General features: G+C 41.7%; 1 protein-coding gene across 1 annotated transcript; it reads right to left on the minus strand.

Annotated features, from left to right (window-relative positions):
* Positions 1-2,273: 2,273 nt before the first annotated feature.
* Positions 2,274-15,887, minus strand: fndc5b (fibronectin type III domain containing 5b). Its single transcript, XM_029514645.1, has 5 exons — positions 15,809-15,887; positions 12,651-12,769; positions 11,006-11,204; positions 6,993-7,082; positions 2,274-2,413 (listed from the first exon to the last, which is right to left on the minus strand). Exons 1-5 carry the CDS (start codon positions 15,885-15,887, stop codon positions 2,274-2,276), a joined length of 627 nt encoding a protein of 208 aa, XP_029370505.1.
* Between the last annotated feature and the right edge of the window lie 5,310 nt (positions 15,888-21,197).

The raw sequence follows: 21,197 nt of genomic DNA on the forward strand, positions 1-21,197 counted from the left end.
TGGATGATCAAATTCAGCATTTCCACCTAGATTTTCTGGTGTACTGTATTTTCATCTGACTGCTGAGGATGCATGTTAATGGCTTTGCAAAGAGGGAGAATGTGTGAATATAGTTTACATTCGTCCGTTCAGCTGAATGGATCAGCTGGCCGCCTTCTGCAGCCTGGCATCTCTGCTGGTCTTCAGCCAAACCAGAGAGGAAACCCAGCCAAACTCTGCCCTGTAGATACGTTTCTCTAGGATTGCATATCCTTGCATATCTCCATCCTTATTCCCTGCACATCCTGCTGCAGGCCTCAGAAACTAAATGGGTCATATTTTAGCCTTTCTTTATAGACGGTAGCGCTACCTTCTGGACTTTGAACAGGAAAGTAATGAAATTTTGATCCGGACCACTTTGATGAGAAATGTAACTTTGTCTGAATCGTGGCGTTTTCAGACAGCATCGCCCGATTCATACTGGTGTAATATGGCGTGCCATACAAAAACCCAATTTTTTTTTTTTTTTTTTTTGTTGTCTTGTTTTATCGCCATTTTGACAAGAGCCTTATTTGGAGAAAAGACAGAAAAAAACTTGCACTTGCTTAGGTGATACCAAAGAGAGAGAGAGAGAGAGAGAGAAAGGGAGGAGGCAAGACCCAATGTACAGTATGTCTGACCTATAATCAAAATGACACCATTATCAGGATTGGGATTGTGAGGGCCCAAACAATCGCAGTAGGAGGAGCACCAAACGGCAATGTGCTTATTAGAGAGATGGCGACACAAGGAGAGTTATGAGCTGCTACACAGGGGGCTGTATTTAGGATGGAAAGGAGGTGATGATGGATGGACAGATAGAAAAAGAGAAAGTCCTTGTTTTAAAACAGAGTTTAGCCTGTTTTGTTGTGTGCTGATACCTGGACCTTAAGGACCAGCTATTCCTGTGAGGCAGACAACTCCTGCCGTCTTGGCCATCTCTCATCACTGATACTAACCTGTTGACAAAAAAAAAAAAAAAAATCACCCAGACATTCATGTTCGATGATCCATTCCTGGGATTTGATGCCACAGATGGAGAGTAACTGGAACGTATGAATCGAGGAGTTCCCTTTGAGAAGAAACATAGCCTCTTAAGCTTTGACCGGCAGCCATTTTATGTCTCGTCTGTATGGACAGTTGGCACAAAGCAGGCTACAGTCCAGTTTTGGTCACAACAAAAGTGAAAATGGTTTTGTTCCTCTTCTGTTTGACTCTTTGCCTGCGAGTCTACAACTTCGGATTTGTGTCCGACGTGTTTCAAGAGTTCCTCATTGCGTCAAGCAGAGTTCCTATGATGGTTAATCTGTTCTTCAGTACGATGGTGTCTGAAAATGGCTTTCTGTTGGTCTCAGGGTCTGCAAGACACAAAGGCATTGTGCTTAATACAATAACAGGAGTCTTCCTTTGGTCAAAGATATATCATTATATAATTGTGAATGTGCTTATTTTGTGTTAAAAAGAATGAGCGCATTCTTTACCAATCGCTGAACCGCGAGCCTACAGCTGCTGCATGCCACACAACTGCACTTACAACAGGTCATTGAGTGAGGTCAGTCGCAAGTAGAGCACAATTTTTTCAGACTTGTTTTAAAAGAAGAAGCCAGTCAAAGGGTTTAAACTACACACTTCACACACATTGTCTTGACATATAAGAGGTATTAGATAGACAGATAAGACACATAAGAGGAGGCTGAAGTGAAATGGAAGTCCTTGCCCTTTAATCACCCCACTTTTCAGCCACCTGGCTCCTGATTCAGCTTTTAGTTTTTATACCATTGACTTCCACTCATACCCTGTCACATTGTCTATTGTCCTCTTCACACTGAAGCTTTCCAGCCTCATTTGTTTTTGACAAACTGCCCATTTTTTTTTTTTTTTTTTTTTGTCTTCTCTTTGCTTCGTCTGCCTGGTTCACCTGCTCGTCTGTTTGCCTGCGCCTGCTTCTGCCTGCAGAATGCTTTCACTGCTGTCTCTGATTTGTCCTGTTTATTCCTCCTACACCTGAGCTGGGATGGCAAACTTTCAACTTGAGAAGTGTCCCATGCGCCTGAAACAATTTTCACTTATGGCACCCACATATCTGATAAATATGAGGTTTTCACATCAGGTTGTGTGTTGCAGCGACATAATAAAGAATTTATACGGTATATCCATGAGGTGTTACATAAGACCGGCAAAGGAAGACTTCCTGTTCCTCACCTGTCCTGAGGTTCAAGGAGAAGGTTATTGCAGAAGGCGATGGGGGGCTGGTCTTAGACATTGGTGCGTAGTAGCCCCCCCTGTGGATGCTCAGGGGTACTGCATTCTGAGGAGTTCTTGGCTTTGTCCTTGTTGTTGTTGGGCTCATTGTCTTTAATGATGTCATACTGACGACAAAACAGGGCAATCACCCCTAAAGAAAGAAACGGACACGGCCATTATTCTGTTTGGGGAACACCAGTCGATAAGATCACTTGTCCTTCTACCCTCCATGGTAAGGTCCATCAGGACATTTAAGTATGGTGCCAACATGCTTGCTGAGTTTGATGATAAGCTCAACGCCATGTTTATGTGTGTACCCTGAACAAACAACTACAGCTGTAGGTCTCAAAACATGGAAGAGCACCTAGCCTGTTCTCCTGAAGACAAAAAAGGCAACAGGAGATCAGAAGCACAGTGTAGATTTTACAAACAAGACACCTATATTGATTATGATTCAAAAGTGCTTTTGGATGGACCAGATTAGTAAGGTAAGGTTGTTTACATCCAAAGCTCTTGATGTCCTGATATTCCATATTGACTATACTCCCTTTTACACTGGGCTAAAAACGTGCTAACATTAGGCTTTTGTTGTTAATGTGAAGGGTAAAGTTGACATTCACTTCTGCATCAAATGACTCAATGGCAGTCATAGGCTCTCTGTATGATGTCAGCATGACACCCAGGTGAACGCACTCAGCACCGTGTTGTTAAACCACAAACATAGTGACTAAAGGCTGCGTTCAATAAAGACACATCCTCTCCAGCCCAAACTGTCTCACAGGTAGACTCCGACATTTAAACATGCACCAGTTCTGGACTGAAACCTGATGGATGCATTTTACCAGCCTGCACAGCAGCTAGCAGTTCAGGCTCCGTGACTCGTGACTGGATGGGTCCTCTCAGTGGAACCAAAACAACAAACTCAGCTGATTTTGTGAAAGTAATACCAATGTCAATTGTTTTTTTGTTTTTTTTAAGCAGGTTTCATAAAAAACTGCTCATAGAAAAGCTGTATTACAATTTTACCCCTGAACTGCATATATAGACTGATTCGGGCATCTGTCCTCTGATATTTCAATAAAGCAGAAAGATTTCCACTGGGAGAAAGAGAGACATGATGTGGTGAAGTGTGCAGATGTAGATATGAATTTAATATCTAGATAGCCATGTGAAGGTCGCCTTCAGTGACAATGATAAAAAAATATAGTGAGAGAAGAGAGATGCAAAGAGAGATAAAAACACAAGCATAAAAAGGGAGAAAGAATAATTCATGACAGTGGAGGAGTATGTTGAGGACTGAATCTGGCCTGATCTCTCCTCAGTCTTCACTGTTCTGCTTATGTCAGCCCCTGCTCATCTGATTGCTGCGATACCAAAGGGCTTGAATGTTTATCTCACTGTGATATACCTCACAATGCCCCCCAGGCCCAATTAAAAGCTGCAAAACACAATTCGCCTCCTTCACTTTCAGTCCCCCCCACCCTTTTTTCTTTTCTTAAGACACACTTGCTTTGTTTTCCACTCTTCTCCCACACTGCTCCCTCTCCGGCCCCCTTTGAATTTATCCCTCTTTCAGCCCTGTCTTTTCATAGATAATTGGTGAGGGAGAGCCAGCCCATTGCTTCTCCTCTATACACTATAAGGCTGTATTTATATCTCATTACACTTGGTAAAGTGGGTTAGGATCGAATATTTATAGCTGTGTGCATCTGTTTAAAAAAAAAAAAAAAAAAAAAAAAGTGTTGAGATGTCTCAGCACTATTTTTGCATCTGCTACAAAGAACTAATAACTGGTAGGGCTGAATGGAAGGGCCCTTATTCTTATTATTTGAAAACACTATCACACAGATGGAACAGCTAAGTACGTGATGATGAAAAATGTGGCCTAGCTCTGGTTATGTGAAAGGTGATTACCCATATGTAATTAATTTAGCTTCAAAACAAGCTCTATGATTGGGCAGAAGCAGACTTTAAGTTACCGGCAGGGTTATGAACCGTCAGTTAAGTATACACTTAGAGACTTCTTGTTGTGTGTTATGTCATCATAAAAGGGGAAAAAAAAAAAAAACTTTAGGAGCGCAGCCAGTTAATTGAAGTTGCAGAATAAGAGAGCAAAGTTGCTTACAAGCAGAAATATTAGCACCATTAAATTTGAAACTGTACGCAGACGTCCTGTCCGTAGTACTACACCACCTAGATTCACCTAGTTTTATCTAACTACAGCAGCTTGTGTGTTAGTGTTTCTGTCAGTAATACTATTACTATTGTAATATAGTATTGCAGTACTAGTAATACTGTAGTACTGTGTTTGTCTATAAAAGTTTTACAAGTGCATATATTGTGTGCTTATTAAAGTCAAAGAAAACAAAAAAAACAAAAAAAAATACTGATCCACTTACAAAAAGATTATCTTTATTAACCCTGTTTTTCAGTCTAAGTGCATCAATTTGAATTAACTTCAGCAAAGTTCAATCGCTGTAAACCTTCAACACTTTTCAACCAACAAGAAAAATGCAGCTGCTGCACCAGTCTCCAGGAAATACGTTATAACACTGACACCTTACAACAACAACAGTTTGAACCATTTGTTACTGCAAAATAAACTGCAAAAATGAATAAATAATTAATAAATAAAATTTGTCGGCATCATTACCTCAGCGGCACAATAAATAAAACACTTAACCTTCCCCTTTTCGGGGTTGCCACAGAAAGTCAGCTCCATGAATTGCATGATTGATTTGGCAGCAGTTTTCATGGCAGCAAGAAATGCAAAGAAAACACTTCAACCTACAAAAAGGAAAACGAATAAAAGAAATTCTGCAGATTTTTAAATCAGAATGATGACGTCTTTCCCAGGATTAATGGCATATCACAAACGCCTTATCAGCGTGATTGGGGTGTCATGTCGTTAAGTGACGCCTTCATTTATTTGGCTTCTTGCTATCCGCTGCTAGAGTTTTTAGACACAATACACACACCGGCCTCTCTTCATCCCCCACCGTTTGATGGCACGCCACATGGAAGCGCCACTGCCACCTACGGTAGCGGGGGCGCAATGAAAAAGCTAAGACATTAGCTAAAGCCTGTTCCCCGGGGTCACACTATTTGAGAAACGCTGCTCTAATTAATTACATTTAATCAGTGTCAGGTTAAATACAAAGTCGTTTTCCAGGGCGGTCTCCTGGGTTTTAAGGAACTCTCCTGTCACCCTCCTATTTTCTTTCTCTCAGGTAGGTCACATTATTTGCCCTCCACCTCTATTATAAATTATCCAAGTTACCAAATCATGAAACAGATGCTAGATACAAGCAAAACACACCTCAGCTATTGCTGCTGCTGCTCCAGTTGCTCTGCCTCGTGTTCCTTAACCTTTCCTGACTCATCCTCTGCCCGAGCCACCACTATATCATCCCTGTCCCTGACGGGGCAGGGTGGCTGTGGGTGTGGCCCGTGCCTTTCCTTGTTTCTTAAAATAGGGATGGAAACTTGAAATATCTGGTAATAGATGGTGGCTGTCATCTATCAGTATGAAAGTTTGTTGTCCTCTTCACCAAGCTATCTAAAGCATTCGCAGGCACTCTGCTTCGAGCTATAGGTCTAGAGAGAAGACGGACTGCTGCTTGTTGGCTTTCCATCCAGCTATTTAGACATCAGAAAAAAGATTGGTCTGTCCTCGAGCCAGTGCCGTTTTTATTATATTGTATCTCCCTAATCAATATGTCAAAGTGAGTCTTTTTACCAATGATAATTTCATATGCCCAAGCCAAGTCTTTGACTCAGCTGCGATCTACATTTAATTTCTTCCAATTATCACTCCTTGAATCACTCCAGTCACATTAAACTATATCATCCCTCATACACAATCCAGTTTCTATTTCAATATCCCTCAAGTGCATTTTTAAGTAATGCAGGTTTCAGGTACTGGAGTCAAACATTTCCCTTTCAGATTTTAAAACTCGATGCACTGATGTTTTTTTTTAATGAGTCTTTTAGATGATTTAATTCCTTGTTTCTTAGTTCTTCGTATTACAGAATGTGCTCCATTTGTTTTGAAATTTCTTTTGTGGTTGCTTTCACTCTCATGTCTTGCTTCCAAAGGGATCTTAATCTCAATGAGACTCCCTGATTGAATAAAGATTAAAAAATTGCAGCCTTCCACAGAAACTCATGTGAAATAGAATGTATTTATCTGTTAGGTCATTTGCGTAACATGAAAGGCCTGTTAATATATGTCTATGACAAGTTTAAACAAGGAATGTTTCTTTGTATGGTATTATATTTTCTTTCAGTCAAGTGTGCTTTCATGACATATTTTAAACAAAAAATTAAAAGTAGGGCTAAACTTCAGCTATAAACCCCGAAATAATCTTTTGAGATTGAAAGACATCTGCAGCAGAAAAATCAAAAAAACAAAATCAAACTTTAATAACTCACGAGTTATTAAAAGAGCTGACAGTTTATTTTCCATGACTGTCGTTGCTTTATGGGCGCACAGAATAAAAACATGTATTTCATGTGTTGTTATCACCACCTGAAATGCACAATAACCAACTTTACATCATTTGCAGGGCAAAAAAAAAAAAACTGTCTTGATTTACCACTCCCAGTGTGTGTGTGTGTGTGTGTGTGTCTCGTAGTAAAAGCTCAGCCTGAGAACTTATTTGCCCCCGAAGAAAGTGTGTTTTGTAAGATCTGCAGTGATAAATGTAGATACTGAAGAGGAGTATTACCTGCCCACATGATGAGCACCACTACAATGATGATGAGTTCTCCAGCCCTCAGCTGGGCGGCCTGACCAAACTCCTCCATTGTCACCTCGTCTGTAGAGAAATACCACACACACACACACACACAGAGTCAACAAAGTGCCACAGAGGACACAACGATTCATTGTCCCAGAGAGCAAATGTGAAACTGCCTTCATTCCTGAAGTCTGCAGGGGAAGATAAAGGAATCGAACAAGGCGACAGGAGAGCAGCGAGGCCGTCGGGTGTAAATTCAGCACTCTGGTCAGTGGAATTAAAGTTAAGTGAGCGCAGAGGTCCACAGAGACACAGAGAGCTGGATCCTTGCCCTCCTTCACTCACTGTGTTTGTCTGACAGTACTCTGGCAGCTGTGGCATAGCATCAATCAGAGGGTTAAAGATGTGAACACAGTCCACTACAACCTCTGACGCTCTGTTACCAGCAACAGGCCCTCAAGTTAACCCTGTTTTCCCGTCCTTCCCCAGCCTCAGCTGCTTCCCATTTTACTTCTGATTGCGTATTGTGCATTATTACGTATTAAATGCAATTAATATTCTCAGCTCAAGCATTGAACACATACTGGGTCGCCTGTGAAAGTGCAAGATCATTTAAAATAGCAAACGTTAAGTTGCCAGTTTTGTTTTGTCGTGTGATCAGTTACATGCAGATGTGAACTTCAGTAAGGGTTGAGTTTTCCCAAAGTGTGCACTCCTCAGGACACTGTTTTATTGTCGGAGTCTGAATGAATCAATTGCGATGCTGTTTTTCAGATCTAACTTGGTCTCCTGTTGCCATGGTGATCCTTCTGGGCTGAAGCTGAGGCCTCAAGCTTGACAGCGGCGATCTTACACCTTAATAAATTAGTAATAGCAGATTACGTCTCTGTTGTAAAATTAGAGCGCAGATTCTTTTTTTGACACATTTGGAGTACGACACTGAGTGTTTCTCTGGGTGAGGGCTACATACTGACCCTTCACTAAGAAGGTAGATACTTACTTTGCAACCGTATGTACATGCAGCATGCACGTTACAAGTTGTGTTTATTATCTTTTAATTTTAATTTTAATTTAATTTTAATTAAATTTTACTCCTAATAAAAAGATAACATCCCACAAGATAACATTGAAAGGTCCTCTGCAGTTTCCCAGGATTAAAGATGTCACCTTCCAAAGACATTTCCCTTTACTCTAATTCTGCTACCAGAAAATATTTTGTATTTTTGGTGGAAACCGAAAAATAAGCTATCAAAACCCAACCAAATATTTCTCAACAAAATGATAAGCTTTGCACTTTATATCTCACTGAGTGCGTTTACTGACTAAAATCTTGACAATCTCTTGTGTGACAGTCATTACCTGCAGCAACCGATTGGAAAGAACATATAGGACACCTTAATGTGAAATGCAGGTATGCATTGCGGTTCCCAAACACTGCTTTGCCTTTAGTTAACTTTATGACCTTTGAACTATCTGGTGGAGAATCAAAATGCTGAAATAAAAATACACCAAACTGCATTCAACTGCCAGGCATAGCAACTCGTAAAACAGGCCGCAAGTTATTCCTTCATAAAAGTCAGATACAGTTGCTACATGGTTACCGTACATGGAAAAACAAAGTGGCTTGAATCAGGTTTCAATCAAATCATATATATTCTCAGACTGAAACGATGAATTAAAGGCTAAAAGTGTTCCTACAGCAAGGAGACTCTTGAATGGTTTACTGCCGTGAAAGTTTGATTTATGAAAGTGCAGATTGTGCATCTCTCTGTAAAATCTAATAACCGATCTCAAGTCTTACACCTCAACACGTGACAAAACTCCAGAGAAGTCTTTTGCCAAAGTTGGGAAGCAAGATGAACAGACAAACAGATGGACAGAAACACGGGCAAGGACGTGTGTTGTGTGTGTGTGTGTGTGTTGCGTTGCACTCCGCCCGTGGATATGAAACAGTGTCAGGCTGAGTAATACCCGCTTAGGAGGGGAGGAGGGCAGTAATGGCTGAGAGATTTAATCAGGACACCTAATGAATGCTTCCACAAAACACACACACACACACACACACACACACACACACACACAATTTGCACCCGGGGAACTTCCATCAAAGTCAAAGGCAAACCAAAAGAGTCAGCCCCCTCAACATCAAGACAAACTGTGCCGCTAAACACCTAAGTCATATGACCTCGCACACACTCCGAAATTTCAAGTCTAATAACAAAGATTTAACATCAACTTAGCAATTTCAGGTTTCCTTCCAGTAATTTGACCTTTTTCAGAGTTTTCGTGAAACAAATGTCTTCAGCACCAAGAAAATGATCGATGCGTGCGTCTGCGTGCTTGCGAACAGGATGTCGGCTTATGTGTGGCTCTGCTTCAATGTTTTACAGTCCAAAGTAGCATGAGGCTAATCTAGAGCAAAGCATTACTCCTCTTTTTTGAGATCAGCGAGTTTTCATAACAAATCAAACGTGTGCCCAATGCTGGTGTCCAATCTATTTCTTGACTGACGTTTGATTTGTGTTTGATTTGTGAAAGTGGAGTGGCATCTGTCTGACTAGAAATAGGGTACATAAACCAGAGAGATCTCATTCATACAGCTATGTTGGCTTATGCAAGTGGCTAACTACGCACCGGGTAAAGAAGATGTGTGCATCAGATTATCTCAGTGCAGACAAGTGTTTTAGCTGCTTATTGAAAGGGACCATGGACGTTTCCACCTCAAAGCGAGCTGTAGCATTAAAATGCAGAATTTAACTCAAAAGCATTAACGCTATCCATGTTGCCTTCACGCTGCTAGATGTGACCAATGAGAGCCCATCAGGAAGTGAATATGGATGGCTATGTCATTGTTTCAAAAGCCAATGTGGATGCTGGGCGTGAACATTGCAAAAGATAGGTTTATCGACACCAAAATGCAATGGTGTGCATGTAGCCGAAACTGGCAGCTATAACTTTATCAATTCCTACAGAAAAACTCAGAGTCGGCCAGAAAGGATGAGCCTGCTTATCTGTCTGAGGCCAAGGACCCGCATTGTTTCAGCAATAAACTGCAAGCATGCTGTGCAAGAAAGGAAATACTGACAGGCGCAGAATGAGAAATGCTCTGTTATTAATGAGAAGCGGTTTTTAAGATGTGCTTTCCTTGACTGCATATCCGGCTCGGATACTTCTCCCCGCTTTACAGAGACTACAGCAAGCTCCCACATGAAGCAGCTTCCAGGGAATACACCGCTCCCTAATATCCCCACTCCCCTCTCTTATCAACTTGCTGCTGATGAGTGTTTAGCGTTTGCTGCGTCCCTGTGAAGCAGCTGCTCTTGGCGCCGTAACTGGGTCGGACGTGATAAAATTGGAAGGACTGCCAGCCGCTCCAGATAACAGCATCCTCTGCATTTGAGAAGGAGTACAATAAGTGGCAAGGCAGGTGGGCCTCAGAAAGATGGGAGCTTCTTGTGTTTTATTTGTATTAAACGATGAAATAACCCCTTTCGTCGGCGTGATAAAGAATAAACAAAGTATTACTCTGCTGTTCGGTTGCTGATGATCAGAAGCTGCTTTTTAAAGTCCCCGTATGCCTGTGCCTGCGTGCGCAGATGTATGCGTGTGCATTTGATTGTGTGTCTCAGCATGAGAAAAAAATAGATGTTTGTTTGCTCTCTCAGAGCTCCCGTGTTCATGCACGAGTGCTTGTGTGCTTTTGTTCTTACAGCTGTGTGCTTTTGCATATCATGAATTTTAATAATCCACCTGTGAAAGTTTGCAGAAATAAAAACCCAGTTTTGTGACTTTTTTTTTTTTTTTTTTTTTTTTTGCTGCACAATGCCTGAAAAATAACACGCGACTTGATCACAGTGGTTGGCATTAGGCGGTTCAGAGTGAGGAGAGAAATGGGGATAACAGTCAGGCTTACGGTCAGATCCTTCAGCTGTTCACCCTTCACAATAAATTTTAAAATCAAATTTAAATAAAACTCCAAAGTTTGACTTATCTTCCCTCACCTGGACTCTTGGACGCCATCTTCTCTGACTCTTTGGGCGTTCTGAAGAGAATGGGTTGACTCGGGGGGCTGCTGCCTCCCATGCTAATGCTCTGAACGTGGACGATGTACTCGGTGTCTTCATCCAGATCCCACAGAGCACAGGAGCGCGTGGTGGTGTTCACCTCCTGGATGAACCTCAGCATGCGTACATCCTTCTTCTGCAGACCAGTTGGGGAGGAACAGAGGAGATGGGGTTTGTGTCATGTGATGCTTCACCGAGCCCTGTGGGTAGATTCTTTGTATTTTGGCAGCAGTTCAGCGGAGAAATCACAGGTCAGGGTTAAACTGATGCATTGGATCACTGTCTGATATGTTTAAACCATAGATCCGGGTGAGTTCAGAACCCCTGACCACGCCTTTGGCATAAAAACAATGTCAAAAGAAAAACAATATTGGCAATAAAAGCTCTTTAAAGTCATGGCTTCAGCTTCAGGTAAAACAAAAGAGCTTCCTACTTGCTAACTGAAATGTTGGCTGCATGTTTTATCAAATGGAGATTTTCCTGCTGATTATCCCTCATGTGAGACTCCCCCCCCTCCGGTTTAGCTCCTACACGTCTCCTTTGGTCTGCAAAAAGCAGAAATAAGTCCTCATAGGTGTTTTTTTTTTTCTTTTCTTTTCCCAGAAACGTAATTAAGCTTGAAGAAACAGCGTGAATCTCTGACCATGTACGCTCTGCTTGAGATGTACACTATTATCCAGTAATGACTTTTTGCTCACGTCAATTGGCTTCCTGTTAGATCAGGAGTAAGTCTTCGCCTTATTTACCAGGCTGCTGAAGCTGGGAATTTCTTAAGCTATTGAAACTGCTCACAGACAAAATGTACATTCGAGAAGCATGTGAGAGTGTTTCTGCAGATGGACAGACCCATTTTGATGGAAAAACTGAGCTTTAATAACAAATGACAAAAAATACTGATGGTGCATTCATATAATGGAGGTTACTACTATTGTCTTTACACATGCACTCGACAAGCACTTCATTAGGAACACCAGAGTAACAGTCGGCAAAATAACCTTGGATTTGCAGATCTGTCAGCAGCACTTTTATGCTTCCTGTCTGTGTAAAGTTTCGGGACTGTTTTTACACTCAGGCCAATTGGTATTGTCATATCAGCTTTTTGTTATAGCCGCAGCCCTGTTATGAAGAATGTAGTTTTCTTGGACCTTTTTAGCAGATTTATGGATATTTATTCACTATGTATATAAAGCATGACCTCATTCCCGGGAACAGTGATCCACACTGAATCTTAAACAACGTGTTAAGGTTATACTGAGTAATTGCTCTTAGAGGGAGGGAGATTTCTGATGTGAATTACAGCATTCAAGTGCTCAGCATTTTTAAAATACCTTAATGCCTCTATGAGCGGTGGGCCAAGCCACTGCGACTGCAGCAGCTTTAAACCCTGTGAGTAAGGTGAGCCAATCAGCATGCCAAACTTCATCAACTGCTGTTTTTAGATTCACCATCAGGCATCCGTCCTTTTCACCTCATGCGGTTCCTTTGCCTCATATCTCGCTCCCCGCCGCTTGAGGAACCGACGAGCTGAATTGTGTCCAAGCTGCACGCAGTCGTGCGAAGGACACGGCGCACACAGACATACCTGTTGAGAGATGGCGAATCCGATGACGGGGTCCCCCTCCAAGATTTCCCACGTGACCACGGCGGAGTTGACTTTAAGCTCTTTGATGGTCACATTGAGTGGAGCTGACAGCAGGGTGTCTGACACACACATGCATCGTGGCCACAGGAAACAAATAACAAGAGATGGATCATGAATACTTTTGTCTTTGAGCCTTATAATATACACAAAAGACGCTCCTGCCTGGCCCTGAACACACATCTCACCCAATCCATCACTCTCTCTCTCTCTCTTTGAACTTTCATCTCCTCTCACCCCACCTTCCCTAAGATCTCCCCTTGTCCTCCCACAAATTAATCTTCCCTTTTTTATGAAAGCGGGGCCTAATTAACCACACGGCTCCCTTGGTGTTTCCCTTGAAAAGACGCTGTCCCTCATCTGTCTTTGTCGTGATGTTTCTCTCTCGTTCACAAACACACATACACACACACACAAATGCAAGCATTTTTCTCACCTTTACCTTTTTCTCTGTGTTCTCACTCCTGCCTGACGCCCACATCTCATTAATGTATGACTCAAGAGGATATATTTCCTCTGCCATAGAGACAATTGATGTTTATGCTTGGGATAAAAATCTTCATATTTGTTTGTCAGGAGATTCACTATGATGGATTAAATTATGGCTTTCCTTACATTTTGTCTCTCATTACCTGTTGAGGGAGCACAGTGCTGGGGGGAAAAAAAAAATCACAACAAACTAATTGGCAGGTTTCTGGATGTGTGCGTGTGTGTTTGTGTGTGTGCATACAAGCAGATGTGCTTGTTCTTGAACAATGTCAAGGCCCGACGCTGTTTTTGCAAGTTCGGCTCAAAGGAAAACTAGACCTCACTCGAGGACCTTGACATGTCCAATGCACATTTTATATATTTTACACTACAAGCCCAGTTATCTTCTGACACAACTATGAAATAATATGTATAATTAGCTTTTTTAGTAACTGATAAAATTTAGCGCAACAATAACACAGACAGTGAAAAAAGAAGGCAGCCATATGTCTGATCTTGAACTTTGGCTTTTCAGCTTTTTCTGTTTCACTTGATACACTAAAAGATGGTGTCAATTTTTTTAAGCTGCAATTTCCAGAACTTCATCCGCAATTTTCCACCTGAACTATTAAATTCAAATCCCCCGCTCCTGGGCATTATCTCGAAGAAGATTTTGGTGTCATTACAGCGCAGCTTGAGAATTGAATTCATTTTGCACAAAGAAAAATAACCTGCACAGTGCAAGTTGAATGACAGATGTTCATAAGATATGAATTTGAACTTTCTCATTGCTTTCATTTGAATGGTAGCAAATTCTGAAGAAGAAAGGATGACTCTATAGGTTTGATAGCTCTAGCTACAAGCTTGCTAGCATCATCTTACGCTTACTACCATGGATGAAGCAAGTGTAGCTGCAAAATGTTGGATTATTAAGTGATCTCTTTGTGATGCCCCTTCCTTTTTATCTGGAAGAGGAAACTTGTGCTATGAGTCATTTCAAAAGTTACAAAGTGGCGCCTTAAGACTGCCCTTCTGCACATCCTCCAGCTGCAGCCTTTAAAAGTCTCGAATGAGTGTGTTTGATACAATTGCAGAACAGTGCTCTTCTTTCCCCTCTGTTTACATGTCAGATCACCAGCAGAGATCGCAGTCTGTCACTTACAGCAAATTAGATTGTCACATTGTCTCACATCTCTGCAAATATTGAACTTCCAGCCTGAGACTTGCTCAGAGAGTCAAAAGATGGTGTTGGAGAAGGAAGAGAAGAGTCTTTTTCCCTCTCTGTTGGCTCAATGCAAACACAATCACGAGAGCACAGCAGAGAGAACTGAAGCATGAACATGGAGCTGGTGAAAATATTATTATTTTTACTTATTTTGGTGAGCAGCACGCTCCCAAAGGCTCGGTGTGTGTTTGCTGATGCCGAGCTTGTGCGTGGTTGTTTGTCCAAGTGCGTGTGTGTGTGTGTGTGTGTGTGTGATACATGACTATGACTCCCCGTTTGACTAGCTGCTTTCCCACTGTTTATCTTCCAGCACTTACACACAAGCAGACTCACATGCACACAAACAACACAATAGCAGAGAGGGATCCCCATTTATTCTTAAGCTGTTTGCTGCCAAAAAATGCCAAAAGCTGGCTGCAGGATCATGAAATTCCCTCTTAACATTACATTCATCTCCAGCCTCAGGAAGCCAAATACCAAATCGTGGGGAGGCTTAGATAAATCCCACATGATCATATCACCAGGATTTGGGCTTTTCAGTGGACTATCTGTCATCTCTCGGCTTATCATCCAGATCCAATGTACCGCTGTAAGATCCTGCACCTGAGATGAATATTCCTCTGAAACATAAGCTGCTGGAGGTTAAAAATATGCCATATCATAAAAGATAGATGAAGTACTACATCCCACAAGCATGATATATGATAATTAAGCTGCATTGAATGGGGAGATTTGAATCGGGGAAAAAACTGATTTTTGTTTAATCTCATTTCATATCCCTTCAGGACAGTGATGGATGTCAAAGCTTCAGTTTTAAGACAGGACGGTTAAGGCTTTAAGGCACTTCAGGGCTGCAACTAAAGATTATTTTCAATATCGCTTCATCTATTTATCAGTAAAGAAATGTCAGTAAATATATTTATATTTTTAGAAAGCTCCTCAAAGACCAACGTGGCATGTCCAAGTATTTAAACTATTTTAACATCTTTGGTTGACTTCCAGAACTTTCTTGAATGAGAACGAAGATATTTTTTCTTCTTTCCAAATAAAAATCATCAAGAAACGCTCGGCTCATGAAGCATGATATCAGAGTAGGAGGACTAAAATTGTGTCAGCCATTTTTGGCATTACAAAGCTTACTGTTTCCACCAAGCAGATGCAAATGTTGATGCTGATGAACACAAAAACACGCATATACATACCAGCACAGGCAAACACGTCCATGACAATGTGTCATGTCAGGTGCCCACCTACCCCCCCCCCCCCCCCCCCCCCCCCCCCCCCCCGCCACAGGAGAAGAGGACGGGGACCTGCAGCACGGCAGACGGCTGAGCTGCAGACACACACTCACACCACTGATCCCCGGCAGCTTGTTTATGCCCCCTCATCAACCTGTGGTCCAACTCACCGGCGTTCACGGAGGACACGGACAGGAAGCCTGGCAGGAGCAGCAGCACCGCCGCCGCAGACAAGCCTGGTTTTGCCATCCTCCTGCTTCTTCTAGCGAGGCTTCACATCCTGCGCGGCCCATTTATAAGGTCCCATCTAACGGCAGGGAGCGAGCATCCCGGTCCCCGGTACCCGGGATGAGGACTTGTTGTCCCGGAGACTGAGACTGAGGCTTCACCTGAACTTGGACGCCGCAGCAGAGGCGCAACAACAGCCAGTGGGAGGTGGGGGGCGTGGGGGGGGTGGAGGAGGAGTAAAGAAGGGGGGTGGGAGGGGAGGAATAGGGGCAGGTCGTTATCGTGCTCCGGGTTTCGGTGTCGAGACGGGCCCCAGACTTTGGGTCCGGATCCGCTCTTACTACAGTACGCGTAGAGGTGAGCGGAGCGTAAAGGGGAGTGCGCAAGTGCTGCAGAGTGCAACGTGCAGCCACAGCTAATGACTCTCTCTCTCTCTCTCTCACCCACACACACACACACACACACACACACACACACACTTGCAGCAATCCTAAAGAAGAAGTGCTGGTCAAATCTGCAAAGGAAAAAGTCATATATTAGCGGCGATCATATGATTAGTCAATTAATCGATTAGTTGGTTGGCAGATATTTTGACAAATGAGATAAATGTTAATTGGCTCTGAGCAACTCAACCTGTGGGCTATACACATATATAAAGCTGCTGGTTTTATAAATTGTGATTTTCTTTATATGTTTGTTTTGGAAACCGAACAGTTACTCACTTGGAAAAAAATAACATTGATTATTTGATATTGAAAAGGATTAGTCGAAATGACCATTATGGCCAAATTAGCCGCATAGAATCAAATCAAAAAGCAACACAAACTAAATGTTTAGAAAAGCTGATGAAAGATTAAAATGCTTTGAGAGGTTTCCGAGTATGGCTGTTATTTAAGAGGGCACTTCAGACATGAAGGTCAGTTTACTTGACATGTTGAGTACCATTCAGTATTATGTCTTCTGTGGCTCTGCGGCTGTATGACTAAAAGATTCCTTACTTCTGCTACTTCAATTTTGATCTTTTTTTTCTCATTTGTGAGCCTCAACTTCATGCATTTTATCCAAATGTATCAGATTGATGGAGAAATTGTTAAGTAATTAGGAGAACTTTACATATATATATAACTATGCTCCCTTATTCCTGTGAGCATGTCTGCTCACAGGAATAAGGGAGCATAGTTAGTGTGCAGCTGGTTAAAATGTGTAAAGCATGTCAGGACATAAACACAGCACAATTTAGATCAGATGATAAAGTCAGAACAAAATGTCTTTGTAACAAAATCCCATGTGAATTCAACAGGGAAAGACTAATAGCAGGATTATCTGTGAATACATTTCACACAGTCTGATTTCAGCTCACTGCGGCTGAAGGGAAAGGTTGTCTAGTCATTATGTTGTAGTTGTACTTTGGTTGTTCAATTCCTGGATCCTCCAATGCGCATGCTGAAGTTTCAATATACTATAATCAATATAATCAACTATTTGAGTGTGTGTTCATGTAAAGAAAGCCATTTTAAGTCCTTAAAATACAATTCACCAACATGAATTTCATGAAAAATAAAGCATCATGTAATTCCATAGAAAGCAGATGAATAAACTCTATGAGGGCTATCCCTTCAATAAAACTGACCCCCCCCCCCCCCCCCCCCCCCCTTTCCGCATGGATTTAATTTCTGCCAAGGAATCAGCTTGGATTGACTGGATTAGTCCAGAGAGCCTGGTGGTGTAGGGTCATTGGGAATTAGGGGTATAGATTGAAAAGGGGGAACAATTTCTACTGACTACTAAAGCCCTGTAAGGCAACACAGGCAGAGTCACTTTGTTGTGTGGTAATACGTTTTAAGAATATGTAAAGGGAAGCAGCTGCACAGCAAAAAGCCCCACAGCAGAATATCCACAGATCAGCCATAACAGTAAAGTACAACAACCAGTTTTACTGTCGTGGTATCATTTTCTTGCACGTCTCATTCAGCACTTGGTCTCTGGCCTTGACCAACATTAAATCAGAAGAGGGAAATCTCCTCAAGCCTTGGATGAAGAAGGAAGGATGATTTTCTTTTATGTGTAAAGCTATAGCCTCTATCTCTCTATACGTGTTTGATAAAGGGGAAAGAAAAAGAAGCATTAACAGGAAACAAGTCCTGAGTCTGGTCTGTAATTATAACATAGGGGTTGTATATGGAATAGAAAGACCTATGGGTTCTACAGCTGGGTGACAAAAACAAAAATACCTGGTCCAAATTGGGTAACGTGGCTTCTATGTGGTCTGTTAAAAGGACATAGAAGCAATACACGCTGCCTGGTCAATAAAGAGGAAAGTGGGTCCTACAGTAAACAGGCACCTTATCAAGGATGAATTAGGACAACCACTTCTCCTGCAGTGTGGGAGAATGACACTTACTGCTGTAACATGCAAGGACCCGGGGACAAGAGTGTGCTATAGATTATAAAGATCGATGCGCGATTAACATTCCCAACTGGGTCCTCTTAATGTCTCTATCATTTCAATGAGAAGAGGCAGAAGTGCCACTGTCTGTGTCCCTCCTCCTCCTCCTCACTGTCTTTGGCTGAAGGTTACAAGAATGATTTTAGACGACAACAGTCATATCTCTTTGCTGTGCCACTGACAGTTTTATCACTTAAATTAGGTTCAGATGAGTAAAATCTCCTCCGGTGACCTCTGGATTCAACAGTTCCAGCGCGCAAAAATGACTTTGCCTTTTCTCCGATTGTAGGGCTCATCTGTTATTTTCATGGACCATGATGCTGAGAGATTTATATATTTTGAAGAATTTCCATTAGCGGTTAATGCATTTGGTGCAATGATAAGAAAGTATATGCAGATTTGATGTGGCTGTTAGGGAAAGAGGAGACTATCTTAAGTGCCGAAGAAGTGAAGAAGATTGTTTGTTGACCTCCATACAAACTCTAGTGTGGCTTATAACAACTTAGTGTAGCATTTTTAATCTTAAATTGAATAGATTATCATTGAGAGCTCTTTGGCCATTTTTGCAACACTTGTGGGTATTATGACAAAAAATACCACGTATTTAAATCAACAGTGACATCACTTCAAAGAGCTCATTTGGTGACAGTGTTATAATGAATTTTACATTTTTGGCATGTCTAAAATCCAACAGTCTGATTAAAATATTACGTTCCTTCAGTTTTTCAGTTGCTAATGGTGGCTGTCTGCCGAGTTTTACAGAACACCAATTTGTCAGTCTTTTTTCTTTTCTTTTTTGCTAAAACTTCCTGTGGCAGAAGTAGATCCTTCGGAGCGCTGAGAGTAAATTTCAATATTCCTGTTTTATGTAATCATTTCAATGGTCGTAACCTTGATTTCTGGGTAGCGTTCTCCAGCGCTGCAACTGAAAATGAAATAATTAGAGGCTATGAATGAAATACCTAACAGAAAAATAACATAATAAAATGCAGTGAAGTATTTTATTCAAGCCCTTTTTTTAATTTAAATCTTTAACCTATAAATAATAAAAACATAAAAATTGAGGTATTTCATTGTTTTTTATAACTTTAAAAATGCTGTCCCTTGAGTTTATGTAGGAAGATGTAGGAATCTAGCATTGCAGAAGCACAAAAAAATTCATTAAAGCGTTCGTAAAACCTTTTTTTTTCTTCAAATTCTAGATCCTCTGTTCAAATGAAAATGACAAAAATTTCCCAGTTTAGTTTTTTAGGGATAAAGAACAAAGCTTTAAAAGAGTTGACTCATCTCTCAATAAACAGCCTGACTAGCGATTCCAGAAAAACAGAAAAAACACAGGACCTGAAATTGGAGCCACAAATCCTTATAATACTGTAATATTCCTAATTATAATTGGTTTGTGGCGCTTAGTGGGAGTTTGTCGTGACCACTTATTCTACATGATGTTCATTTCCCATGTGGTATTGAGAGTGTTGTGGGAAGCATTTGGCCTAAAGAGCTTTATATGCCGTGTGAAGAAGCTGATTGGATACAAACAGACCTGAAGTGGTCTTAATCCATCTGAAGCTGCAGGGGAAGGAACAAGTGTGGTGCTGCTTTGAAGTGGCCTTATCGCTCACTATTTCCTCGCCTCCTTACTTCTAACCCCCAAACCGCCCCTGGAACTGTTTCATTGCACTGTATGTTTGTGTGTGTGTGTGTGCGTGCGTGTATGGGCGTGTGTGCTTGTGCTGGGCAGAAGCATATTTATTGTTGAGTCATGCAAATGAAGATGAAGGAGGCTCATGGGCGAAATGGAGTGAGAAATTAGAGTGGAAATTGGACAGAAAAGAATGATGGGAAAAATGGGAATAAAAGAAGAGAAAAGGCAGCGGCAGAAAGACACGACTCTCCACAGAGAATTCAAGTTCAGCGGAGGGAATGAAGGTAGGAGAGGTGAAGAGGAGGAAAACGTGAAAGAAAAGTGCCAAGAGTGTGACATAGAGATAATAAAGAGTTTCAGTCCATTACCTTACTCAAGTCCCCCTGATGCCAAACTGAACCCGTTCAACTTAGCATAGTCGCACCTCTGCAAGGTCACACACATTCAACCTCTCATGTGCACAAGCTCATGTATGCTGCGATCCAAAAAAAAAAAAAAAAAAAAAAAGCTGCTGATATCATCAGTTCTCCGGTCATTCATGAATATTGGGCCCTTTTATCCCTGGCACCGCAATTCAATTTAAAAGTCTCATGGGACTCAAGATGGTCACCTTTGTCATCTCCTCACAGTGCGTTACTACATGGGAGCATGTAACACAACAGAATGTCCGCATCAGAAGAGCTCTGAGTTAAAGTGGGTGTGACTGTTATATTGTGCGGTTAAATGAACTCCAAGGTGATAATGACACCAACCTGGGCACATTAACAAAGTGATGCAGTGTCATTTAAAGCAGATGTCCACCAGCTCGGAGCAGCCGCATTAATGTCGGTGATGTTTGGCCTGTGCTCCTGCGCCAACTGATTTACGCTGATATGCTTTTGCTGGTTGGATATTACCAGCTCCAGTACCAGTGAAACCTTTGAAGGGTTTGATGTGAATGTGCTGTAGGAGTGGTTAGTTCATGGTTTCACCCATATCTAATAATTTCATGACCATTGGCCACTGGCCCAGAAGGCTGCTTGGATTCTTCACCTCAATGTGCTGTTTCAAAAATTGGTACTAGTGAAGTTGTTGATACGTTCACTGACTTCAGCAGCCGTAGTTGTGCTTTTGTGCTACCAGCATAAAACGCCGCATGCCAAGTGCAGCGAACCCTCAAGCGCTGCCATAATGCAGTGCTTCTTCTTCTTCTTCTTCTTCTTCTTCTGTTTTTTGGTGGTTGGCAAACAGCTTTTCGCTCCAC

Source organism: Echeneis naucrates, chromosome 11 (genome assembly GCF_900963305.1).
Source record: "Echeneis naucrates chromosome 11, fEcheNa1.1, whole genome shotgun sequence".
Taxonomy (NCBI): domain Eukaryota; kingdom Metazoa; phylum Chordata; class Actinopteri; order Carangiformes; family Echeneidae; genus Echeneis; species Echeneis naucrates.